Source organism: Enhydra lutris, unplaced genomic scaffold (genome assembly GCF_002288905.1).
Source record: "Enhydra lutris kenyoni isolate GAN:26980312 unplaced genomic scaffold, ASM228890v2 scaffoldscaffold37, whole genome shotgun sequence".
NCBI classification, from domain to species: domain Eukaryota; kingdom Metazoa; phylum Chordata; class Mammalia; order Carnivora; family Mustelidae; genus Enhydra; species Enhydra lutris.
The window spans coordinates 26,765,363-26,791,808 of record NW_019154121.1 but is presented as its reverse complement, the minus strand read 5'-3'; the positions used below and the strand labels follow the sequence as shown (position 1 = coordinate 26,791,808).

At 51.9% G+C, this 26,446-nt stretch overlaps 2 protein-coding genes across 4 annotated transcripts in view; one reads left to right on the top strand and one right to left on the bottom strand.

Moving 5' to 3' along the window:
• The first annotated feature begins 3,222 nt into the window (after nt 1–3,222).
• LOC111154540 (gastrulation brain homeobox 1) lies at nt 3,223–21,024 on the top strand. The gene is made up of 2 exons (XM_022514205.1): nt 3,223–3,751; nt 20,434–21,024. Exons 1-2 carry the CDS (start codon nt 3,223–3,225, stop codon nt 20,985–20,987), a joined length of 1,083 nt encoding a protein of 360 aa, XP_022369913.1. The 3' UTR covers nt 20,988–21,024.
• Nucleotides 21,025–24,137: 3,113 nt separating this feature from the next.
• Nucleotides 24,138–26,446, bottom strand: part of LOC111154323 (ArfGAP with GTPase domain, ankyrin repeat and PH domain 3) — a 56,383-nt gene continuing 54,074 nt past the window's right edge. For all 3 annotated transcript variants that reach the window (XM_022513846.1, XM_022513847.1, XM_022513848.1), the window contains 4 exons: nt 26,304–26,394; nt 25,927–26,149; nt 25,015–25,270; nt 24,138–24,845 (listed from right to left, as the gene is read on the bottom strand). In XM_022513846.1, coding sequence (XP_022369554.1) covers nt 24,639–24,845; nt 25,015–25,270; nt 25,927–26,149; nt 26,304–26,394 — 777 coding nt within the window. In that variant the 3' untranslated portion in view covers nt 24,138–24,638. The remainder of the gene's footprint in view (nt 24,846–25,014; nt 25,271–25,926; nt 26,150–26,303; nt 26,395–26,446) is intronic.

The following is a 26,446-nucleotide window of genomic DNA, read 5'->3' as shown; positions in this document are numbered from 1 at the left end:
GTTACTCCAGCCCATGCTTTTTTCCGTTGACCATTTGGCCTCGGTTCCACAGCCTGCAAACGGGCAGGGAAGGGGAATGGGCTGCTTCAGCTGCCCCTATGTATGTGGCTTTTATCCTGGTTAGCTAGTGAATGTCAAGGACTATGCAGAAGTCACACTTCATGACCTAGCACGGCAGGGGACAGGTCGAGGACATAAACGGATTACAAAATACAGTGTCTCACAGACATGCGGCACACCAGGGCAATACAAAGTCCCTGGGGTTTCACTTGCCTCCTTCCAGAGTTGGTGGCCTGCTGGGATTTGTTGGCACAAGCTTTAAGGCTGAGCCCTCTGCCAGCTTGAGCAGAGGATTTCACTTTACTAAGTCTGGTTCTGGGCAATGAGCTCTTGGCTTGAGCTGGGTGACATACATCTTCAAGACCAGAGGGTCTTTAACCTTGAGTCTGTGACAGTGCATGACCCATTCTGTCCTACCAGAGAGTCACAGGCTTATAAAAGTGGCCTTTTGGGGCGCCTGGGTGGCTCAGTGGGTTAAGCCTCTGCCTTCAGCTCGGGTCACGGTCTCAGGGTCCTGGGATCGAGCCCCGCATCGGGCTCTCTGCGCGGCGGGGAGCCTGCTTCCTCCTCTCTCTCTGCCTGCCTCTCTGCCTACTTGTGATCTCTGTCTGTCAAATAAATAAATAAAATCTTTAAAAAAAAAAGTGGCCTTTTATTGGGGGGCGCTACTGGTGGGAGGGAGATGTTTAATATATATGCCCTTTTGAGCTTTTGGAATTTTGTACCATGTAATTTTATCACCTATACCAAAAACAAAAAAATAAATGAATGCAGTTCCTCTAAAAAAAAAAAAAAGTCTCTTCCTTCATGCTTTATTTGATTGTTGTTACTGCTCATATAGCTTTAATTTCAGGGATTGTAACCCAAAGCTCCTTCCGTAATTTATCAAGTCCATAAGGCTCCTATTGTGTATCCCATACCGTAAAGCCATCAAACCAAGTACTGACCTTCATTTTTGAAGTACAGTACACTTTTGAAGACTGGTCTTCCCTCTTGGGACCACGAAGTGCTTGATTAATTTAACAAGGGGTTCTGAAGAAGATCTTGAGGATGTACAAAGATCATCTTAGAACCCTAGTAGTGAGGCAGGGTTCCCGGACCTGAGGTGAGGCCCGTCTACGTTGTCTGTGGCAGACGTTCTCCCAGCAGACTTGTCTCTACGAGGTTTCATCAGTTTAACGTACAGCCCAGGACAGATCAAGACTTCATGGAAACCACCCATTTCTCCTTTTACCTGTCTGGCAAATTGTCCAGCATAACCAAAGAAACGTCTTCTCGAGGATCCCACCCTTTTCTGTCCCACCCCGGTGACCGTGTCTTTCCAGAGGCTGTTTTGGAATCGTCAGCCTGACTTTAGTGGTGGTCACTAGGCCATCACCACACTCCTGATTGGGACATATGTCTCTGAGATCCGGAGTTCGTTCCTGCACGCTCAGCCTTGGCTCAGAAAAACCAAGACCCTTGGGCACAGGTTTCCCTTCTCACCCGAGCCAAGTAACTTTCCCAGTCTAGGCTGTATGTTCCAGAACCGGCCCAGCTTTGCTGTTACTTTTAACTAGCTTGGCTCTCGCCGGCCCCACCCGAATCAGTTTCCCAGCGGCCAGGTGACCTCCATTGTAGCTAGCTAGGCGCGCTCTGGGTGCTGAAACTCAGGGCACACTCCTGTTGACTTGCCTGTCGTTAGTCTTTTTTTGCCCGTTGACCCGGGCCTCCTATCAAGCAAGAGTACGCGAGACTTTTGCCTCTAGACTGACAACTATACCGCCGGGAACAGGGGGTGGGGGTGGTAAAAGACGCTTGCATTTCTGTGTTTGAGAATGGGGGAGGTGAGCAGAGTCATCTGCAATTAGCGAATAATTAGCGCTGCTGACCCTTGGGGCTCGTCAGCGCTCCTGGGGCCAGCCCCCGGCAATCAGCTAGGGCAGGTCGAGAGTGTCAGGCCCAGGAATGAATAGGGCTCATCAGCGGTGCCGGAGCCTGGGAGCCAATCAGGGAAATTAATAGCAGAAGAGAGGGAGAGAGAGGGAGGGAGACAGAGATAGACAGACAGACAAGAGATACAGATATAGGTGAGAAATGAGAAAAAATAGAGTAAGACAACGGGGATAGGGAAAGAGAAGTAGGAATAATCAAACAGGAACAGGGATAGGAAGGAAGGACGGGAGGAAAGGGGAGAGTGGAGGAAGGAAAAGCATGTAAGGGATGGGGGAAAGGTGAGAGGAATGGTAAGTACTTGGCATAGTGTGGGTCCTCGAGGAAATTACCCACAGAGGCCGCGCTTGGGAGGAGGGACCGAGGAGGAAGGGGAAGAGCTAGTATCAGGAGAAAAGAGACCCGGGGAGAGGGGAATGGGGTCGGGAAGAAACTACCGAGGGGAAAGGGGCCCCCTGCAAGAGCTCTGAGCTGCGGCGCCCCGCGGCAGAGCGCGCCCCCTGCCGTTCCCGCCTCGCCACCCGAGGGGGCGCGGAGGTCCTGTCCGGCCCGCGTGGCTGGGGCTTGCTCCCGGGGCGGCCGGGGAAGGGGCGTCGGGGGCGGGGAGGGACGCCGGGGACTGGCCCAGGGTCCGGCGGAGGACGGCGGCCCGGGGGCCTGGGGCGTCGTGGTCCCGCCTCGCCCGGTGCGCCCTCCTTGCCCCGCGGCCCGCGCCACGTCCACGCCCGGGCAGGGTGGGCTGAGCAGGGGCGGGTTGGGGGGAGGGAGGGGCGCCGGCCCAGCAGCTGCCGCCGCCTTCTCGTCGGCCGCAAACTTTCACAAAGCGGCGTGTCCGGCCTCATCAATCTCCATTAATAATAGTTGGTTGGGCCGCGGGGGGCGGGCGGGGGTCCCGGGCCGGCCGGCCGGGCCGCTGGGAACGGGCTCTGCGGAGGAGCGGAGCCGGGCGCGGCAGCGGCGGGCGGAGGGAGGAAGTGAAGCGTAATTTGAGGAAGATGGATGAGTCCGGAGGGCGACACCCCCAGCCCGCCCGCTCGCCCGCCCCCTCCCTCCTTATGAGAGAGAGGGAGCGCGGCGCCGGAGCCACACTGCGCCGAGCCCGCGCCCCGCCGCCACCTCGGCCGGGAGCCTGGGAGCGAGCCCTGCGTGTCCGCGCGGGGCGCCCGAGCCGCGAGGCGCACGGCGGCGCCCAGAGGGGAGCGCCCCGGGGCGGCCGCAGCTCCGGGCACGATGCAGAGAGCTGGAGGCGGGGGTGCCCCCGGGGGCAGCGGCGGGGGCAGTGCTGGGGGCCCGGGCACTGCCTTCTCCATCGACTCCCTGATCGGGCCGCCGCCGCCTCGCTCCGGCCACTTGCTGTACACCGGCTATCCCATGTTCATGCCCTACCGGCCGCTGGTGCTGCCGCAGGCGCTGGCCCCTGCCCCGCTGCCGGCCGGCCTCCCGCCTCTCGCCCCACTAGCCTCCTTTGCCGGCCGCCTTACCAACACCTTCTGCGCGGGACTGGGCCAGGCCGTGCCCTCGATGGTGGCGCTGACCACCGCGCTGCCCAGCTTCGCGGAGCCGCCCGACGCCTTCTACGGGCCCCAGGAGCTCGCCGCTGCCGCCGCCGCCACTGCCGCCCGAAACAACCCCGAGCCGGGCGGCCGACGCCCGGAGGGTGGGCTGGAAGCCGACGAGCTGCTGCCCGCCCGGGAGAAAGTGGCAGAGCCCCCACCGCCCCCGCCTCCGCACTTCTCAGAGACTTTCCCAAGTCTGCCGGGTAAGTGCTGGGCCGACCAGGGCGCAGGGCGGGCGGGAGGCTCGTTCACTTGGAAATCCCAGGTAGCAGCTTGCTCAGAATCTCAGCACCTGCCTGGAGCCCTGGCCTCCCAGACCCCCCAGAGGTGGGGTTCTGCAGAACCACCTCCAGTTCTGGTCCGAAGGCGGCACCTCTGGATCCCAGAAGCCGCTGCCCTGCTAGGTGGTCCAGAGTGCCTGAAGCCTCACCTGAGACCTCCCAGTACTCCCTTCCAAATCAGTACCTTTCCTCCCTGCATTCTAGTCTTCCAGACTTGGCTCCCACTTCTCTGTTTAAGGATCCCTTCATTTTTCTCCTCTGGGGAGAAGAGAGAAGCTGCAAGCGTGGGATTCCTGGAGACACTAGGAAGACCCTACGGTGAGGGGGCACCGGGGCAGCTGGCAGCTCAGTAAGGGGATGGCAGTTCTGGCTTCGGAGAAGACTGGACTGACCCCAAATGGGCTCTGGGAGTGCAGGGGCAAAGGGAGGGTCTTAAAGCCGTGGTGACCAGTTGGTGACCAGCTGGTGACCTGTCTTTGCCTGAGTAGTAGAGGTCATTTCTGAATTGTCATATTTAGAGATCAGCCTTGGAGAACTGAGTAGGGGACCTAAGGGGACATTAGCGAGCAGGGGGCCTAGCACCTGCCGCACCAGGACTGATTGGGAGGTCAAGATGGAAGTTAAGGGCGGGGCTGGGTTGGGCGTGGCACAGACACCTGGAGTGGAGAATCTGGCTGAGATTCTGGAACCGGGGAGATTCTGCCAAGAGATAATGCAGGAATCCTGGCTTCTCCATGGGAAGATGCCCTCTCAATAGAGGCAGGGTGTATTAAACTGAACCCCGTTTAGAATCAAGCTACCCGGAGTCCTCCTGACCTTCCTCATCCATCCTCAACCTCTCGCTGCTGGAAAAGCTTCCCCCTATCCAGGGGCAGATCCAGGTGTGGTGAGATCCAGAGCGTACACAATGTAGTGGGCTCTGTTTAAGAAAAACGGGCTGCATACAAGCGTGGGGCTCCTGAAGCTCGAACTTCTCTAGCACCAGGATGAATCCACATCTGCTTAACTATTCCTTATATCAGCTTAGCGGGTAAAAGTGACCCAGGAGGCCTGGGGGCTGACTCTAGCAGAGGCAAGAAGGAGATCCAAGAGTCCTTTTGTGCTTTGTCAGGAGAAGACAGCTCCTTGGTGACAGGTTCCTGGGCCCTTCTGTGAAATTGTCCGATGGTCTGACGGCTCTTCCAGACCCCAAGTGCTGCTTACAGGGCCTGTCTTCCCCTCCTTTTCCCCTTTAGCTTTGGGCGTTTCAGCTTTGAGGATTCAGCTGTTGTTTTGTACCTGGTTAGGCCAGGGGGATCCAGTGACTGAAGTCTGAGCAGCACCCCCTAAGGGGGATCAAAAGGAAATTAGCAGCAACTGGAAGGTGGGAGGAAATGTCCACAAGATAAAAGGGCCCAGAGCGGAGCGGAGGGGAGGGGAAAAGCAGCTGACAGGACGATCCGAAGAAGAACGGATCAGTAGGATTTTCGGAATAATAGTCCTAAGGCAGAAAAGAGCAAGCGGACCAGGATGGCGCTGGGGGCAACAGGAGCTGGAGGAACACGCGGACACCTGAGGAAGAGCTGCGCTGGTCGCTGGTCGGGAGCAGGAAGGCAGACAACCAAGGGAAGAGGGACCTGGGGAGGATATGCCAAAGCCATGGGAGAACTTGTCCTCCTCTTTCGGGCTGCCCTCCGTTGTTTACTTTGACCCATTTGTCAAATGAAGGCTCTTTTTCTGAAGCAAATAGAATATTGGCTGTAAAACCAGACAGCGAGAGAGATAGAGAGAGAGAGAGAGAGAGAGAGAGAGAAGTAAGCAGAGGGTAAGAACAGAAGAGAAATGTTGAGGAAGGAAGAATAGAGGAAAGGAAGGACCAGCAAATTCACTCTGTCCCCTGATTGTTCAGAGAGAGAATATGAGAGAGGAGACGTCTGTCTGTTGGAAAAGAAAAGTATAAGGGATTTCTAGCCTGGGCTAGATGAAGAGGGAACAGCATGTCTGGACCAGAAATGTGTGTGTGAAAGAATTCTGTTTGGAGAGGCTTGGGAGGGAGCTAACTCAGTGTCCGGGTAGGAAACAGGGAAGTGTCCACACTAGGAGTAATTATTTAAAAAATGTTTTTCTGTACTGGGAGTGATAGTGAACTGGAATTTATATACAGAGAATGATGAAGGAGAGATCATAATCTAAGGGAAATATTGGAAGTCATCAGAAGACACCTGTTCTTGGAGTAAAGACTAGAATGATGGGATGGAGATCTTACAGGGGAAGAATTCTGAGAGCTGGTGGCATGAAGGTAATCACTCATATCGGAAGGAGATACACATAAAGGGTTTATAGTGGGGCTTGTGGGACAGGGCAGGAAGGAGAGATTTCAGAAGAAGCACTCGAAGAGGATAGTGACTGGGAGATCTATCTGTGACCCCCACTTCTTATCATTCTCAGTATAGACTCTCCTGACGCTGCCTTATCACGCCACTCACGTCCACCTGCCCAGTCGTCATTTATTTTCCCCCATGAAGTAGTTCAGAAAAGAGGAGGAAATTCCAGAAATGTTAGACATGAATTCAGTTTGGGGAGTGATGACACATGGCCTGTGCTGAAAATGGTGGGAAAATGAATACTCTATTTTGGGAATTGTATTAAACTATTTATTGTGAAATGAGAGTTTTCGCTTGAATGATGAGACTGAAACCTCAACATTAGAAGAGTTTGGAGAAAGAATGCTATCTTTAAAATGACAGACGAGGAATTGCTGTTCTAGTGTGAATGGCTGACATGGGTCTGAAATTATTAATTGACATATGTTTAGTGTTTTACAGTTACTAGCCCTGTTAAATGAAATTATAGTGAAGATAGGCCAATCTGGAGAATGATGAATGAAGCTCTTTTGTTGGGAAATACTATTTTTTAAAAATTTTTTTTGCTTCGAGTTGAGAAAGACACCACCTTACTATAACTGCTGATGAAGAAAATAACTTTATTATGATTCAGTTGCGGGGGCAGAAGCTATATTAACAGGCAAAAAGAAATACCATGTATGGAAATAATGGGTAGAAAAGGCATTGAGAGTGGTAGATTGAAAATAATTCTAGGTTTAGAATGTGGGGACAGTGAGGATAATTGGGGAAGGTGTCTTAGTAGAAGTGATTAAAGAGGAGAGAATTTTGAATTCATAGAAAAGATTTAAAAGTGTGAATCAACAGAAGAGCCCAGAGTTGTGCTGTCTAACAAGCTGTTTATGTAATTAAAACATTAAGAGCCATCTTAGAAAGGTAGAAATAAACAGGTGAAATTAATTTTAATAATACATTTTATTTAGCCCAATATATCCAATACTATTTTAGCATTACTCAATATAAAAAAATGTAAGGAGATATTTTATACCCTCCCTCCATGTTATCTTTGAAATCCCTGTGTATTTTCTACCTTTAGCGCATCTCAGCCCAGATTAGCCACGTTTCACGTGGTCGGTAGCCTCACGGGGGCAGTTGTGACGTGTATTCACTGACATAAGAGATCTAGAGAGTCATGAGGATGGAGTCATGTGAAAGTGATAGGGAAAAGGAGCTTTGAGTTATGTGGTAACAAATTCTTTGCTGTATTAGGAATAAGGGAGAAAAGACAGCAGTAAACTCTAAATGACAGAAGGAAAAGAGAATTCTGCCTTGTAAGAGTTGGGCGGTGATGATTCCGTTGCACGTGAAGGTGCGTGTGAGCTCCGCCGAGAGGCATCAAAGCTGACTTGCAGATGTGCACTTGCTCCTCTCAGCGGCGCTGCGCGCAAATGATCCTGTGCTGGGGACGACGGAAGGTCTGTCCGTCTGGAGAAATGCAGGAGGAAAATTTGAACTGCGGGGCTTAGAGCCATGACTCAGGGAGAAAGGAGTTGGATTGCTTGAACAATTTTTTTTCTTTTTTTTAAGATTTTGTTTATTTATTTGACAGAGAGATCACAAGCAGGCAGAGAGGCAGGCAGAGAGAGAGAGAAAGGGGAAGCAGGCTCCCTGCCGAGCAGAGAGCCTGATGCGGGGCTTGGTTCCAGGATCCTGAGATCATGACTTGAGCAAAGGCAGAGAGGCTTAACCCACTGAGCCACCCAGGCATCCCAGGAGTTGGATTGCTTGAAAAAGACTTAAGAAGTGAATAATGGGGGCACCTGGGTGGCTCAGTGGGTTAAAGCCTCTGCCTTTGACTTGGGTCATGATCCCACGGTCCTGGGATCGAGCCCCGCATCGGGCTCTCTGCTCAGCAGGGAGCCTCCCTTCCTCACTCTCTCTGCCTGCCTCTCTGCCTACCTGTGATCTCTGTCAAATAAATAAATAAAATCTTTTTTTAAAAAAGTGAAGAATGGTAGATAATCCATATATAATTGTTAGATTATAAATATAAATATAGATAGTTAGATTATAAATATAAATATAAAAATATAGTGAGATTGACATGAAAGATAATGCCCGTGTTGAGCATGGTGAAGAAAACATTTGGAAATAAAACACTGAGATGATATAGGAAAGAATATGATCGAACAAAATCAGGAGATGGCAGTGTAGTGAACATTATTTTAAAAACTAAAAAAAATTAGCTAACTTTTAAAAATTATTTTATCTTAGCAAGTGAGCAGGGGAGGGGGGCAGAGGGAGAGAATCTCAAGCAGACTCCCCGCTGAGCACAGAGCTTGACATGGGGCCTAGTCCCAGGACCCTGAGATCATGATCTGAGCTGAAACCAAGAGTCAGACACTTAACTGAGTCACACAGGCACCCCAAAACTGGCTAATTTCTGAGCAGTGATTGGCAATAATGATGGAAATCATGCAAGGAGACTAGGGAAACTTCCTAGGAGCACGATATTTGAGGGCTGATTACTGTAAGCAAAGCACCTGATTATAGCAGGAGACCATTTTAGATGCCCCATTGATTAATTTTTGATTAGGTGCCCATTATGACTGTCCAGATGTATTTACTGATGAGAAAAAAAAAAGGGAAATAATAATGTGACATGAAATCAGAGACTTCTGTTGTTAGAAACAGGAGGGAAATTTTTCTTGGAAGTGATGGATGGAGACCCGTGATTTCCTAGAAATCTGAGGAAGGCACACAGTGAGAGTGTTGGTTCCATTGGTATTTCTAGAAAGGCACATGTGGCATTAACTTAATGATAAGATTGAAAGAACATTTATCAAGGAGGTGTGACACTTGCGCTCAGGTGTCAGCTCTGTCCCTTAGCTGCACAACCGTGGCCAATTGCTTCCTTCAATTCAGGGAACGTTTATTGTGTGTCTGTGATGGACTTACTATACTCCAGACACTGCGGGAGATTTGAAGTCGTACAGCATCTCTAGGCTTTAGTCTCCTCATCTGTAACATAGAGGTTGATTCAGATTATTTTTAATGTTTCTGTCCATTCCATAAAATAAAAGTTTGCTTTTCTAGCTTTGATATTTAAAGTAGGGTTCTAACATGGATTTCATGGTCTTATAAACAGATCTATTCATTATGGGTAAGGAAAAATTACGTCTTTATTTTTATTAACTTCTAACTAAAATTTGGCATTTTCTTTAGTTACGAGTGTAGAACAGAAACCATAGTAGTTTAAGCAACAGAAATTATAGGTCACAGTGGCTTAGTCATTAAGCGTCTGCCTTCTGCTCAGGTCATGATCCCAGGGTCCTGGGGTCGAGCCCCGCATTGGGCTCCCTGCTCGATGGGAAGACTGCTTTTCCCTCTCCCCACTCCCCCTGCTCTCTTCCCTCTCTCACTGTGTTTCGCTCTGTCAAATAAATAAAATCTTAAAAAAAAAAAGAAAGAAATTACAGATATTTGTGTCACCAGGAGAATTTACAAGTATTTTCTTATAAATGTAGAGACTTTGGAGGCGTCTTGTTTAATGAATTAATAAAGAAACATATATGATTATAACACAAATTCATTTTTAAGTATCTGAAAACTGCCTTTTTCTATAGTTGGCTTCTGATGTAATCCTATGTGTTTTATGTTATATACCTAAAAGCATTATTCTAAGAAGGGGTTCATAGGTTGTATCAGACTGCCAAGGAGTTCATGGCACAAATAGGGTTAAGAAGCCCTGGTTGAGAGACAGATCCCAGAACGACAAGACGAAAATTTTATCTGGAGGATTGGAATACTGAGGTGCCTTATACCACAGTGAAGGTGAGAGTTGGGAGGCTTGAGTAGAAAAGGGGTATCTCTGCAATGGCGTATGGAAATGTGGGGGGGGTGTGTGTCGAAGATTAGAAGGATAATTCCTATACTCAGAGTGATGGGCATAGATGGTCTATGTTGAGAGTAATGGGAGCAAGGCAGTAATTGGAATAATGAGGGGGAAATGCTTTTTTTTAAAGATTTTATTTATTTATTTATTTGACACAGAGAGAGATCACACGTAGGCAGAGAGGCAGGCAGGGGGTGGGGGAAGCAGACTCCCCACCGAGCAGAGAGCCCGATGTGGGGCTCGATCCCAGGACCCTGAGATCATGACCTGAGCCGAAGGCAGAGGCTTTAACCCACTGAGCCACTCAGGCGCCCCAAAGGGGGAAATACTTTAATTGAAAGGAGGAACATGGTATGGCGAACCAAGTGCTTTGCAGTGAAACTAATGTAATGGCGGGGAGCTACAGGCAGAAATTTTTCCTCAGAAGTAACCGGGAAAGGAGGATCTTTGCCTTGACGTGGGAATTAGGGAATAGAAATGACAGCATAATGGAGCCGATGTACAAAAAGGGAAACTGAAATAGAGATGATGACAGGGAAAGAGTTTTTATCTAGAGGGAACAAAAAAAAATATGCCCCATGGTGGGGTAGGAGAGAGGAAGCCCTGGTTCCGAACCAGTGGAAAGGACAGAGCCCTCGATGCAGGTGATGGCGCCCACGGCCACACTGTCCATGACGGCAAGCAAAGAGGTCTGTGTTGGGAGCGATGGAGAAGGGCTTTTCACTGGAAATATGGGAGAAAATTGGTGGCTTAGAGTCATGTGGAAGAAATACTGATGTGCTAATTGGGAGAAAGAATTCGGGGAGAAGAGATGCTTGAATCTGGTGTGATAGAACAGCGATTCCCACAAGTTGAATTAAGTTGTAGTGGGAAGAGACAACGTAGTTACGCACGTCCTTGGGAAGCAACATCTCCATTCCCTTCCCACCATGGAAGGGAAAGGAATGACCTTTGAGTGATGAACTAGAAATCTGTGTTAAAAGCAAGGGGGCTGCAGGGCCTCACAGAGACTAGGGTGTGAAAATGGAGGAAAGGAGAAACAGAAAGATCCCTCGAGCTGGGGGTAATGGGAGACGGATTTCTTGCCTGAAATGTGGAGGCAATGGTATTACAGTGGAAGTCTGCGTTGGGAGCGATGGGAGGAAGACAAAATCATCCTGAGAGCGAAGGTAAGAAGCGCTTTGTGCTGGAACGGGTGACCACTTTCTGCATGTGATGCGCAGCTCCTGGGAGCTCGGGACTCAGGGACCCTGGCCACACATGTCTCTGTCGCTTCACTTCCTCATCAGTACAATTAGGGCTTTGACTCAGATGAACTCCAAGGTCACTTCCGGCTCTATAATTCTGTTTTCTCTTTAAGGATACCTTTATTAATGCATTGTTTCCTTAAAAAAAAAAAAAAGGCACCCTGAGCAAAGGGGTTGGGGAAAATTCTCTCCTTGCCAGTGCTGAGTTATGGTAGCCCAAGAGGAAGGCAGGCTGGGATGTGGGTATCTTGAGGTGGAATCAGGGCTGGGCTTTAGCATGGAAAAGGCTTTGTCATTTTGGATTGGGGAAGGGTGACTGGAGCTATGGCTGTGTATGTTTGTCCTATTAAATGAGAGAAACATTTCATGAAGGTGAGCGATCTTGTTGAGGCCAAAAAGATTGGGGATCTCTTGTGCCTGACTTTACCTGGTGAGGAAGGAGGGGAGTGAGGAAAAGAAACGTTGTGGAATCAGTTCCCGGACTTCTCTATTATCGCTTCATCTGGTACGATATTTGTGATGGGCGACATGAGAATTCAGTTGTTTGCGAAAGAGATGGGGGAGGCGCAGGCGACCAAGCATGGGCTTTGGATACAGACCTTGATGCGACCCTTTTTTTTTTTTTGTGAGAGAAAACTCAACAGCAAAATACTAACCTCTGTGGTCACAGCTCCCTCACCAGCAGAACAGCGTAGCAACAGGGACCTCACGAAGTTAAGGGTTCAACGAGAAGATATTTGCCAGCATCCTGAAGCACTCGGTGTGCAAGGAATTACTGGTATCACTCTGGTACTGGAAATGGATGGGAAGCGTAGCTGGGAATTAAGTTGGGGAAGACTTCTTCTTTTTTTTTTTAAGATTTTATTTATTCATTTGACAGACAGAGATCACAAAGTAGGCAGAGCAGCAGGCAGAGAGAGAGGGAGAAGCAGGCTCCCCGCTGAGCAGAGAGCCCGATGCGGGGCTCGACCTGGGGGCTCAGGACCCCGAGATCATGACCTTAGCCGAAGGCAGAGGCTTAACCCACTGAGCCACCCAGGTGCCTCTGGGGAAGACTTCTTTATCAAGAACTGGCTAGGAAACGCGACACTGTCTACTGATAAGGAGAAATATAGCTGGGAGTAATGACAGAAACAGCACTGTGTTCTGAGAGCTGTTTCTGCGGGGAATGCCAGAGGAGAACCAGTGTATGCAGCTCAGACGGGTGGATTTCATCCTTTTTCCTTTGGCTCTTTCTCCTTCCTTTGGTTTCTCTGTTTCCAATTTGGGACATTCTCTGTGGATCCCAAGACCACCCAAAGCCCTTTTTTGCCCACTGGGGCCTTCTTCTTTTCTTTACATTGTATATATTAAAACAAAACAAAACAAAAAACAAACTACCTCTCCTTTCTTCACCACAGTTCCTATTCTGTCATATAACTGATCTCAGGTTGATATCAGGAGCAAAGCTACTGGATTAAAATAATTCATACTCAGATGGACTAAGGAAATTTTTTAAAAGATTTTATTAGAGAGAGAGAGAGTGGGATGTGGGGCAGAGGGAGAGGGAGAAGGAGAGAAGCAGACTCCCCACTGAGCGTGGCCCCTGATGCAGGGCTGGATCTTCCGACCCCGAGATCACAACCTCAACCAAAATCAAGAGTCAGATGCTTAACCAACTGAGCCACCCAAGCGCCCCAGGGAGATTTTTTTTAAAGTCCAAGTGAATTTCAAACTGGTGGAAGGTTAGGTGGTGTTATTAGGAATAATTTCAGGTAACATGGAAACATTACTTGGGATGGGAGAGCTGTGGGAGTGAGGAGGAGAGGGTTACTTTCCCTGGGGTCACGTGAACTTTGTCCCTCCCAGTTACGGCAGTGCATGGAGAACTCTGGTTTGTGAGTGACAGTAGCTCAACTCCAATTTAAGCTGAAATGGTCATTGATTGATTCACAAGACTCTAAGTACAGGGGTTGAGTGGATCCAGAAATGCAAACGGTGTTATTAGATCTTTCTTCCCTTTCAGCCCGGCCCCTCTCTTTCTTTGCCTCATTCTCTCCTTAAGAGAAGTAAGGAGGCACAAGCATCAGCAGATCTAATTTTTTATAATCCCAGGTTGAGATCCCAGTGGATTCTGGCTTATACAAAATTCTGGGGTAACTGATTAACTAGCTTGAGTCCAGTCTCCAGGGAGATGGGAGAGATGGGATGTTGGGATTGGTCAGATCCAGGTCATGTGCCTACGTTGTCACAAAGGTGGGGAGATGTGATTGACGGTCCCACTGTACTAAGTAGCTGATGAGAAGCAGTGCCCAAAGGAAGGGGGTGTTATTAGTGAACAAAGGGACGAAGGGACGCTGAGCAGACAAAAACAGACCCCAAGCAGATGTCCTCCTCCCCCAGAAAGAAAGGCAGGGATGTATCTTAACTCCTTTTCAGTCTCAGGGAGAAAAACCTTCTCCCTAGCTAGAGAAGTAGCTCTAGGAGTGATGGAAGAGACAGCGAGAGGGAGAGGGGAACTCTGTAATGAGGAAGGTGGGGAGACATGAGGGTGGTAGGAAAGTGTTCCTCAGCGAGGCCGATTCCTGGATAGAAAGAGCTGCGCTTGAGGGAGGGGGGACGCATTCGTAAACTAGAAGCTAGAAAAAAGATGGATATTAAACCAAAACCGTTTCTGTAGCTTGGCAATAGTATTTTTATTTTTATTTTTTTAAATTAATTTATTTATTTGGCAGAGAGCACAAGTAGGAGAAGTGGTGGGCAGAGGGGGAAATAGGCCCCCCACTGAGCAGGGAACCTGATGTGGGACTCGACTCCAGGACCCTGGGATCACGACCTGAGCCGAAGGCAGACGCTCAACTGACTGAGCCACCCCGGCGTCCCAAGCAATAGTATATTTAAACGAGAAAATATATTTCTAAATAAAAGGAATGCTGACTGGTAGGGTTACATCATACAAAGCAGTAATGGCAGAAAAAAACAGATCTGGTAGGAATTTTGTCTTGGGGAAATGACAGGACGAATAGCCTATTCGAGGACAAAGGTGGAATTTGGTAAGTGGGGCCACTCATATGTCGACTGTGAGAGCCTCCTCTGAGCGTGGTAAGGGGAGACATTAATGATCAGGCTAGGGCTCTGGAGTGGAAAGTGAAAGGGAGGAGGTCTGTACCGAAACTGGATTTGGTAGCGAGGGTATATATCTGATGAGGCATCTGGGCATTTACTTGGAATGGGAGGGGAAGGGGTCGTAGGAGCATTGGTTGGAGATTTCAGGGACCAAGTTTCCAGACATTAATCTGTCTGTAGCTGTGTGACATAGGAGAATCATTTCATCTTTCGGAAACTCAGTTTTCCACCTGAAATAAGTTTATCAACCTTCTATTAGTGCTACTAATAGGTCTACTCTGTTTCAATGAGTTGCTTCAAGGTAAATAATACGTGTGAAAATGTTGTGGAATGTCAAAGATAACAAGGGTGCCCTTGGCAATGGTAGGGCTGCTCCATCATGAGGGGAGTTCTGAGCAGTGGGGAAATTGCCCCGAACCTGTCTTCCAGGTCGGAGGGGTTCTGGATTGCGATGGTGTAGAGAAAATCTTCATGTCAGTTTGGAGTAAGGAATGTGGAAGGGTCATCAGAAGAGTGGAGAGAGAGAAAGTGAACGTGAATGTTCTTTTTTTTTTTTTTTAAGATTTTATTTATTTATTCAACAGAGAGAGAGAGATCACAAGTAGGCAGAAAGGCGGTGGCGGGGGGACAGGCTCCCCGCTGAGCAGAGAGCCCGATGCAGGGTTCAATCCCAGGACCCTGAGATCATGACCTGAGCCAAAGGCAGAGGCTTGACCCACTGAGCCACCCACGTGCGCTGAAAACGAATGTCCCTTACTGCATCTGAAGTTATAGGGAGGAGGAGTAGCATGAAATTAGCGGGAACGAGTGAAACACAAATTGGAAGTGAACTAATTGTTATAAATGATGGGAGAAAGTACTGTCTCAGAAAGAACAGAGAAATAATTCTGTCCTGGGCATTATGATGAAGATTTAGAAATGAGAATGTGGTAAACATGCCTCTTTTTTGAGGGATGACTTAGGTTTCTTTCTACCTTTTGACCTCCCCCAAATTGTTCTGGATTCAGGAAGCTGAGTAGTTGGCCCAGGACGATCAGGGGGAGACTTATGGTCCTGACAGTAGTTCGGGGAGGGTGAGGGGGGAGTCGTATTGGAAGTAGAGGGAAGAGAAGTCAAAACCAAGTGTAACAGGGGTAGGGGGAGACTTCTCTTCCATGGATAGTGAAGGCTGTTGATTTTATAGAAGCTAAAACAGGAGAGGATGAATGAGGGGCAGTGCAGGGGCTCGGTGGGTTCCCAAAGCTGGGAGTCTAAAGTGGTTTTCTGCACCACAACCCGGGCCCACTGTTCTTGGTGACCACAGCTGTGGACTCCCCCTCTAGATGGTGCAAATCTGGTGCTATTTATTGTTTCTCCTGGAGAATACCTACCATGGATTCTGTGGCCCTTGATTTCTTCCCCAGCCTAACCAGATCCATTCGCGAGATGGGCTTTTCTAGCTCTCTGGTGCTGCTTCCCGTCCTCTTGGAAACAAGGCCCCACGCCTTGTGTATCCCTGGAGCCTAAGTATCGCTCTCTGGACGTGGGAAGGTGCCCCAGGCAGGACCTGACAACCATGGGGCAGACCTGGTGGTTTTTGGTTCTCGGGGTAATAGCGTCCCCTGTGAGAAGTCACAAGAACACTAGATGTTTCCTGGTAACAGTCTCCCCCACGCTCATTCCCCGTGGATAGATACCGCACTTCTCTGAGACTCTCGACACCTAAGGAACAAGCTGAAAACTCAACATTTTCTTATATTACCAATAACCTCATCTTCACACACAGAGAACAGAACCTTCCTATCTGTTTGGCCTACCTATATACATAGTCAAATTGTTTCCAGTTTAAAAATGTTCCTTTTGCTAAAAATTATTCTCATCAGAATCCTTTCCCATGTAGAATTTTCAATGAAGCCTCATTTTGCAGATCAAGGTTTTTTTTTTTTCCCCCTCATATCAACCAATTATAGCATCTGCAATTAGTAATTTGCTTTTATGGACATTATATCTACCAAGTCCAATTATTCTAAATCAAATTTTGCAATTAGAAATTTTATCAGAAAGATTTGCTTCCATCAGTTTTTAGTCAACACAGTTTTCTGTGTGCAATTTTTGTTTTATTTTGTTTGATTATATTTACTATTAATATTCATTACAATTCAGATAAAAGAAAGTAGCTTGCATTTATTTTGTAGCTAGTCCATAAGAAAACAGTAAGCCATTTCGGGATCGCTATATTGTTACGGACTGGGCTACTGCAGGGTCTGTCTGATTCCGCTGAGCATGTGTCCTCTTCGGGTGTCAATTGTGGCTTAAAGTGCTCCATCTTGGTGGAAGGAAGGTAGGGGGTGTGATTTTTCTTGTTTTGTTTTTAAGCTTTTTGCTCTCTTTTTCTCTGATTTTCCCCCCTATTTTCTAGCCCTTCTCTAAACTTTCCAGCCCCTTCAGTTTCTCTGACTCATCATTTCATTCTCCTACCACTTGTCTCCTGCCCCAGTCCTCTTCCTGCCTGCTTTGGCCCTTTCTTTCCCACATCTCAGTGTCCCTCACTGCCCCAGACCCTCTCCTTGGAGGGCGTAGCTGTATTTCTCCCTCCTGGTTGTTTTCCCGCATCGCCCCACTCCCACCTCCTTCCACGAGTTACTTATCAGAGCCCTCAGTGTCATGATCATAAAGGCTCAGAGAGAAACTCTTGCCCCTGCCGTTCGGCCTCCCACCGGGATCAAGTAACCAGGAGAGGTTGTGGACCTGTGTCCCTTGTATGGCTTTGAAAGCAGCGCTGAGGGAGGTCTGCTTCTGTGGGCTTGATTTTATGGAATCTGTCTGAAGACAGAGGGATGAATGGTATGATCCCGGGAGGGCCCTGCTGGATCCAGGAGCCTGGGACCCCATCTCAGTCATCGTCGGTGAGATTTATTGGACACCCCCTGGGTGCTCGGAGCTGTGCTAAATGGTTTCATCCTTCAAGCCCCGAAATCTAGTTTCTGCCTTTTTAGCAGCTGTTTAGAATATGTAATACTGGACTGAGTTTTTACAAGATTTTCTTCTTCTTTTTTGTTATGTACTGGGTTCTAAAAATTGAAAGGATTTAGCAGTGATGTGAAGGATTTCCCTTTCTTTCTTTTAGCATAAGATCCTATAGATCCCCACTGCATGTGGGCTTCTGCCCAGCTAACGTGAGATCAGAGGTCATACTGGAAAGTGGGTAGAGTGATACTCATGGAGACAATGTCTTCTGGGCGCTGGAGGGCGGAGGCTGTGCGGACTATTTTAGGAGAGGCTTGGGAAAGGAAGAACAGAGGTGGGGACAGAAGACGGAGAGAAAAGGAGGAAGGGAGAGAGAGTGTGTTTGGGAATAGTTTTTTAGTCAACAAGTCAGCAATATATTGAGTGCCTACTCTGGGCAGATGATTTTCTAGATGAAGACACAGCAGTGAAAAAATATATTAAAACTCCCTACCTTCATGAAGCTCATATTCTAATAGGAAAAGACAGCCAATTAAATAAATGAATAATGTGGGTGATGTGTACTATCATTACAAAGCAGAAAAGGAAGATAGAAGTACTGGGGGTTTTCATTCTAAGAGGATGATCGGGGAACATCTTGGTGAAGTACAGACCTGAGGGAGACAAGGAATGAGCGAATGCTGAAATCTAGGTGGGCAGCGTAGTATTCTGAACAGAAGAATCATCTGGGGAAAGAGCAGGGGAGAGGAGAGCAGGGGCAGGGGAGGGCAGGGGAGGGCAGGTGAGGACAAGAGCAGGGAAGCCAGTTTGGAGAACAGGTGGATGAACCAGGCGGGACATGATGGTGACCGGGACTGTCGGATGCAGGGGACTCCGTGAGTGGGGACGGGCTCGGGGAGTGGGGACGGGTTGTGAGAGAGAGGAGTGAAGCCTGATTGGAACAAGGAGGATGGGATTCCCACTGACCAAGCTGGGAAGGGCGTCAGGAGTTCTGTTTGGGACATGTCAAGTCTGAGTTCTGTGAAAATGGAAGATAGCGTGGGGAGGAGTTGTTAATGAGGGAAAGAACCGAGGATGTGACTCCTGCAGAAAACAACGGGTTTGGGTGGAATGAGGTCTGGGAGGAAGCGCGGGATGGATGGCAAGAAGCAACCTCTGCAGACAGACCAAGGGACGGACGGACGGCCATGTCTCGCGGAAGCTGCCAGAGGGAGCGGAGAGCACTCGCGGAGGCAGGGCAGGGAGGGGTAGGCTGCAGGAGCCTAAACGAGGGCGCAGGGCGCGCCACGCGGATTTTGAAATTAAATAAAGGAAGCGCTACAGGAACAAAAGGCAGGGGCTGGGGATAAAAATACCCTTGAGGTGTGAAGGACGCTGAGTGAGGGAGGTGGGCGGTCTGGACGTGGGCTGAGAAGTCTGGCCTCTCGGGAGGTGTGAACAGGCTCTAGGACCGGGACGGGGTGTGACTTGCTGGCGTCCGGGAAGGGGAAGGGGCTTTGGGTTGGGGAGAGCTCCTGGGCTGGTCCTGGAGACCCCGAGATGCTCCTTCTGGAGCACAGGCACTTGGAGAGGGGGCTGGAAGGTGTTCAGAGCGCACGGCCTGCTCCTCTTATAGGGCATCTCACTGTTCCCTGAAGTTCTTTTACTTCGGGTTGTTTCTCGCCCCCGGTCCGGGCAAGGCGCGGTGGTTATAGACAGAGGCGCTCCGCCCTGGGGAAACCCCAGCCCCTTCACACCGTGAGCTCCGGGGCAGCGAGCTGACTCGTTGGTGTCCCGCTCGCCTAGTTCCTCTTGTTTGCTTCCCTTCTGGCCAGTTTCCTTCTGACTTTTCTTCGTTGCTTATTGGCTCTTTGGGCAGAAAACAAGGCAGCTGTACGACTCTGCTGCTGAAAACGTTGGCGATCCGTCCCTTGCCGTTCTGACAGAACTGTCCGCGGATGAGATTAAAACTGATGACTGAATTAAGTATTAGAGTTACATATAGATGTAAAACATCGGCTATGGCTGTGATTGTAATCAGTCATCTACCAAGTGAGTCAGATTTCCTCTACCGTTTTCCTCTCTGTTTCCCTTGTTGCCCTTCTCGTTCTTTACCGTCTGCCACCTTCCCTCCAGTTCGTCCTGCTGACATCAAGCTCAGGGGCCTCTGGATTGGGAACTTGAGCAGAAAGCAGCTGTGTGTGCTGCTCCTGCGTCCTGGTTGGGAGACAGATGTCATTTGACGGTTGAGGAGGGGAGACTGCAAGGGGCCTAGGAGAGCCGAGGCCCGGGGAGAAGCTGTGCGCAGGGGCGGGCGGCCTGCCGCTGGGAGGGCGCGCCCTTCTGCGCGGGCTGGGTTGGTCAAGGACAACCGGAAGTAGGGTAAGGACCCACCCGAATCCCTTGGTAACATTTCTTGGGCCCAGATTCACCGTGGCGGGGCTGGTGAGAATGGGGAATCAGAAGACCCTTAAGTTTCCATCTGGAAATGAGATTCTAAGATTCTGGATCTAGGGAAGAGGGGAAGTGGGAAGCCAGAAGCCAGAGCAGAGCTCAAGCCCGGGGCAGGTGAGGGTCCCCAGGAGAGTAACAGGCCGGCAGCGTGATCTCCCCGTCTACCCTACGTGAGCACTGCGTCCTGCCTAGAGCAGCAGGAAGGCTGAGAGCCAGGCCCACACTGCTTGACTCTGGGACCCATGCTGTCTGGATCTGGAAGGGTGGCAAGTGAGTGAAAAGCCCTTGGCCCAGGGTTTGGAGAAAGCTGGGAAGGCTCGTGGGTCGGGAAAATGAGGTGGGTGACAGTGAAGTTGAAGCCGGGGAGTAGCATCCCTTTGATGTACACTGACCGCCCCTCCCCGCACCTGTTACAGTGAAATCTATGCTGGTTAATACCTTTCTTTCCATTTCTTTGTCTTCCCTGAACCTCTTCCCCACCCCATATCCTGGATGTGCTGTCCTCGTCTCCCCTCCTCCCCATCGCATCCCTTCCTTGTCTCTCTCTTCCTGCTGCCGTTCTGTCCGTGCCTGGCCATGGTTCCACGTGCCTCCTCCAACCTGCCTGCCTTTTCCTCGCCTGCTCCTTGCCCATCTGTTGGTTTTCACTCCCCGCAGCAGAGGGGAAGGTGTACAGCTCCGACGAGGAGAAGCCAGAGGCCCGAGCAGGAGACCCAGCAGGCAGCGAGCAGGAGGAAGAGGGCTCGGGCGGTGACAGCGAAGACGACGGATTCCTGGACAGTTCTGCAGGGGGCCCCGCGGCTCTCCTGGGACCTAAACCGAAGCTAAAGGGAAGCCTGGGGACTGGCGCGGAGGAGGGGGCACCGGTGGCCGCAGGAGTCACAGCTCCGGGGGGCAAAAGCCGCAGGCGCCGCACAGCCTTCACCAGCGAGCAGCTTTTGGAGCTGGAGAAGGAGTTTCATTGCAAGAAATACCTGAGCCTGACAGAGCGGTCCCAGATCGCTCACGCGCTCAAGCTCAGCGAGGTGCAGGTCAAGATCTGGTTTCAGAACCGGCGCGCCAAGTGGAAGCGCATCAAAGCCGGCAACGTGAGCAGCCGCTCCGGGGAGCCCGTGAGAAACCCCAAGATTGTCGTCCCCATTCCTGTGCACGTCAACAGGTTTGCCGTGCGGAGCCAGCACCAACAAATGGAACAGGGGGCCCGGCCCTGAAGGGCTCCCAAGGATTTCAGAAGCAAAGCATCTGTTCCCGGGCCTGCCCGGAGACTGGGTTAGGTTCTGTGCACCCAAGGGGCTCCCGCTGTGATCCTGCCCTGGGAGGGGGGCTCGGGCGGCCACTGACTCTAGTGTTAGGTGTGCTCTCCTGGCAACCGGGGACTCGGGCACTGGGCCCTGAGCCTATTCCAGAGCCCCTCAGGCTGGGGGCTTCAGGGTTCAAGGGGCTTGGGTGCTCGATGCTGAGGAGCTGTGGGGATCGAGGAGGACTCCTGGGGAGGGGGTGGGTTCTAACATGCCGAGGGCCTGGAAGTTTCCCAGGAATGACTTCTCACAGGGGTGGGGAGAATTCAGGATGAAGCCTAGCCAAGCTGATCGCAGCTCCTTATTTATTTTCTGTAAAGTTTGTATATATGGAGCTACCCGTCTCCGTCTGTCTGTCTGAACCTGAGGCTGGGAAAGGACTGTGTCCCCTCCATCTGCAGCCAGGGTTCAGGTCCACCTACCTGCCTCGTGCTGGGGCCTGTCTTGTCCGTCGGACAGGGCACACGAAGAAAGAGAAACTGTCACTAACCTCCTTAGAACCCCTCAGCACAACCGTCTCCCCTTGTCAACTACCTCCACTTCCCGTCGGGGTGCTGCCCACACTGTCCACACCTCTCGACCCATGTTCCCGCCACAGCGTTTCTCTCTCCCCATTAAACAAGGCAAGCTTCTTCATCTCTGCTTTCTTCTCTTGGCGAGAGCTGGCAGACATCAGGAGAGATTTGCTCCCTTTCGTATCACGAGGGGAAACGAAGTGGTTGACCTGGGTTGGCGGAGGGATGTCCAGGCTCTAACTCAGTAGAGGTGACCAGTGCTGGCCGTGACTAGGGCAGCTTGGGGGCTCACCCTGATCACCAGTGAGCTCAATCCCCTTCTTCCGTGCAGAGGACACAGCAGCCGAGTCCGTCTCAGCAACCTTTTGGAACTTCCAGATGGGAGGGCCTGGAGTCAGACTCCTTTCCAGTTCTGTTCTTACTGCATTAATCGTGAGGTCTCCTTCTCCCCATCTCGTGGGTCACGTAGCTTGGGATACCAAATCCTCCTCGGTTATAAAACGAGATGGGTCGAGAGGGCCCACTGCAAAAGGGATGAGGCAGGCGCGAATGTGTGATGTTCCGGACGGTTGTGTACCGTGGGGAGAGCCGCAGAGATAGGGCCTGGGAGCTTCGGGGCTGGGATTCTAAGAGCAAACGAAGGACCGCCTCAGCGGACAAAGTCAGTGTGAGGTCAGGAGCCTTCAGGGGCACTTGGGTATACTGTGAGGGGAAACAAGACCGTAACTAAAGTCATTTGCCATTTCCCCCACTTTCGCAGAAGGGCTCCCCTCCTGGGCCAGCCGTGGAGCGGGGCTGCAGACACGGGGGAAAGAGGAGTGATACAGGAACCAGCCGCAGCTGGGAGCATGGTAAGCAGGGCTTCCCGGGGAGAAACGTGGCCTGCGCTGAGTCGGGAGGAGAGCTAGGGCAGAGAACAGAGCCACCCAGAGGAGAAACGGACAGTCCTCTGGGCAGGGCAAGAGACTCAGGAGGTCAAGGTCAGGGAGGGAAACACAAGCTGGGTCAGATACCTGGCCAGCCTCCTCACCGCCCCTGGAACACGGCGGCTGCTCCCGCTTCCAGGAGTGGCCTGCCAGCCACTGCTTACTCAAGCATCTAAGCATCTGCCGCCCGCCTCGGACGAGCGGACAGGCCTTCCGTGGCCGTCCCTTCCTCCTGCCTGGTTTGGGCGACCCAACAGAACGCGGCCTGGGGCTGTGCCTGCTTATTCACCACCGCGCCACAGCTCCCTAGCTGGGACACACAGATCCAGGGCAGGTCTTCTCTATTTGGCTAAATTTCAGCAAGCCTTGATCGTTAGGCTAAAATACGCCGTCCAGGCCAGCCCCATTCCTGACCTAGATTAGGGTGGTCTCTGCCCAGATAAGGAACCTACAGGGTTCGATTCTTTTTGGGGGTAAAGCCAGGCAGTGGTTGATGATCCCAGGAGCTGCTGTCACTCTGGCAGCTGGGAATTCATGTCTACAGGTCTAGGGCCAGAGCGGAGACTCTCTGGCTCTTTGCCCCAGGGCAGGTGGGGGCTAGGGGGACACCAAGATCCTGATGACCGTTTTCCTCTGGATTTACCTATGAAGCCTCCTAAACTATACCAGGCAGTATTCAGCCACTGGAGCGGCTGGTTTTCCTTAGGTAAAATAAAGGAAGTGATTATAGCTAATAATTTCTGAGCCCAGGGACTCATTCGTATACATACCCAAGGCCCTGTTTAATTCTGCTCTTCTTTTTGCTTAAGGCTCTTACTGGCCTTGCAGAGGGGCTGTGAATCAAGAAAATACAGTCTGGTTTCCTCTCTGTGTAGCATTTGCCTGGTTATCTCCCTATAGGCAGGCAGGTGCCCCCAGAGTGTGCCAGCCCCGCCACACCCAGCTCAGTAAGTGCAGCAGAAAACAAGGGCCACCAGCAAAGTGGTTATAGGAATGGAAGGTAAGCTCCTTAGAGAGCAGGGACCTTAACCTGGCAAGTTCTCATCCTTCAAGAAAGGCATAAAGGTGTTTCCCTCAGGTCTTTCTAGGATCAGGGCTAGTCAAAGGGAAAACCGGGAGCTCAGGGTTCTGCCCCCAGCTTGGCAAGATGTTGCTGGGAATCCAAGTGGCTATTCTGCCATCAGTGACCTACCTCCTCCCCTTTCCTCTAAAGCAAAGCCTAGGCGTGGGTCCCTAGAGAAGGGCTGGCCTGATAACATCTAGCCACTTACCCTTATGGCATCCTCAGAATTCTGGTCCTGTGGCCTGGACGTCTGTCTGGCTATATAGCTAGTTCCCAGACTCTTAGGAAAGGGGATGATCCTTCTGTCCCCTCTCTGGGTGAGCTCTGGTTGGCACCAGGTGTGGCACAAGGTTACTGGACACCAGCTGGTGGGGGGGCAGTAACGGAGGGCAGGGGCGGGGTGTGGGAGGAGGGGAAAGCAGCGCAGAGCTCCGAACCCCCTCCAGGGGGTGGCGGTGCTACTGACCTACTCAAGGCAATCCCAGAGTACAGGCAGGAGAAGACAGGGGCAAAGAAACAGGCAGAGCTGAAGGGTGGGGACAGAAGAGGGGAAAACAAGGCCACACACGGTCTGGTTTACTGGCTCATCATACACACACACCAGATATGTACACAAACATAAATATTCCAATGTACAAATTTACACGGGACTCTCAGATCACCTCCTCGTCTCTTTCCTCCAGCACCCCCCAACTTGTGCCCTGTCCATCCAGGCTCCATTTTAGGATGAAGGCTTGTAGGGGGCTGGCAGGAGAAGGTAGGAATCTGGAGGAGGGAGAGGTCCTGCTCCCCTCTCCTCACAGGTACCTCCAAAGGGTCCTGTCCCTTTTCAGTGGCACCGTAGGGTAGAGGGCTAGAGTAGTTCCACTCCCTCTCTGCGGCAGCTCAAATCCCAGATGTCGCCTCTGGTCCCTCTGTCTCTCCGCTGAGCTCTTCTCTTCTTCGACTCTTCATTTCCTCTCCTTCCTTTCCGCACGTCCCTGCTTCTCAGTCTCTGTGCCTTGGCTCCCCTCAGTACCTGGAGGGAGGAGGGGCCCCAGGCCACGGAGTCCTGCAGGCTTTACAGAAGGCTAGGACTTCGGTGCAGCTCCGCAGAAGCGCTGGTACCGTTGGCAGGCTCTCTGTTGGGGGCAGGTGCTAAGCCACAGCCCTCCCCAGGACAGCCATGCTGGATCAGGATATCTGCGCACTCCTGGCTGCCGGCCCGACGCGCGTAGGCCAGCGGCGTCAGGCCTCGGGCGTCCCGGCTCCGCACATCCACCCCGTACTGCGGAAGAAAGTACAATGTCACAGTTGGCATGACGTGGCAAGAACGGTGGGGGTTCTTGGGGAAAAAGGAGAGGTGGCTTTCAAAGGGCCGGAGCGAAAAGATCAGACAGGTCCGAGGAGCCCTCGAGGGTGGGACTGGAAAGGCCCGCAGGGAGCCCACAACTCACCCAGATGAGCAGCTGCGTGAAGACAACGTTGGCCATGGCGCTGGAGAGATGGAGAGCCGTCCGCCCGTCCCCGTCCCCGTAGGTCTCGTTCACCTCCTCCTTGGACCCATGAGCCAGAAGCATCACCAGCAGCCGCAGGTCGTCCTCCACCACGGCCCGGAGCAGCTGCTGACCCAGCGGCACATCCGAGCTCGGCAGTGGGGCCAGGAAGAGCTTCTGTTCGTACTTGGCCCGAATCCAGCGCTCCTTCTCCTCTCTGCAACACAGGTCCACCAGGCCATGAGCCAAGCAAGGGTCCGAGCCAACGGGTGGGGGCTGGGGAGGGTGCTCGGGGACTGACACGACACCCCGGAGGGGAATCGGAAGGAACAGAGGAAGCATAGGACAGAGCAGTGAAGAGACAGGCCCGAGACAGGGACGGCACGCAGGGGGAGTGCAGTGCGGGTGGAAACCGCTGAAAAGAAGGAACACTGAAGGGAGGCCCCTCGGGGGCTGAGAGGGCAGCAGGATTCCGGGCAGGGCTCCCCTGGTGGCTTATCTGGCCCTGCTGGAACAAAGCGGGTGGGGGGCCTCCACGGGGCCCACGCACCAGCCTATCTCCCACCCATTCTCCCCATCTCCGGGCTCGGGCTCGGGCCTTCACGCCACCAGCGATAGGGCCCTGCGCATGCGCCTCCCGCTGGCCCCTGACCTGCTGATAAGGCTCAGAAAGGGCCTCTTGTTGTGAGGAGCCTGAGTGACAGGCGGGGAGGGGGAGGGGCACCCCAAGGGGCCAACTGCCAAGCAGAGCAACGGCCACTTTTAACCCTTAGAGCACGACTGTCACCACTCCGCGCCACCCCCCGTTTCCCCAATCTGGGGCGCCAACGCCCCCGCCCTTTCTGCCAGCTCCCCGTGCCCCCGTCCACTCACCTGCAGGCGTCAGGCCCGGGCTTGGCATAGCCATCCAGGGCCCCTTCCCAGACGCTGTTGGCCAGGGCGTTGCCCATCGCGGTCATGACGGCCAGCAGCTCGGGCGGCCAGTCGTCGAGGTCCAGGGAGCGGACCCGGGAGAGGTGAGCCCCCAGGTGTCGGTGGGTCCCCGAGCACTCAATGCACATCAGGGCGCCCAGATTCAAGCTGGCCCAGTCTGGATCTAGGGGAGGACAGGAAGCACCGTGAGGCCACAGGCAGCCAGACGGAGACCCCAGGAAAGGCCCCTCCCTGCCTTCTCTCAGGGCCGCCCACAAGCCTCTCTGCCGTGGTTCTCGAACCCCACCCGACCCGGCCCTGCCGGCCTCTGCACTCACTGGGGGCGTCGCAGTCAATGCAGAAGCTGTTGCCGCGCACGGTGCGCACAGCCTGCACAGCCAGGGCCGCGTTCTGGTTCCCCAGTCGAGTCTGCGCCGGGGGAGAGACAGAGGGCGGCCGGTCAGTCAGGAGGCCGGCTGGG

Excerpts from the sequence above, each read along its gene's own strand:
- LOC111154540 (XM_022514205.1), top strand. The coding sequence starts at position 3,223 with ATGCAGAGAGCTGGAGGCGGGGGTGCCCCCGGGGGCAGCGGCGGGGGC. Across the intron at positions 3,752-20,433 it reads GACTTTCCCAAGTCTGCCGG|CAGAGGGGAAGGTGTACAGC; the intron begins GTAAGTGCTGGG and ends CACTCCCCGCAG.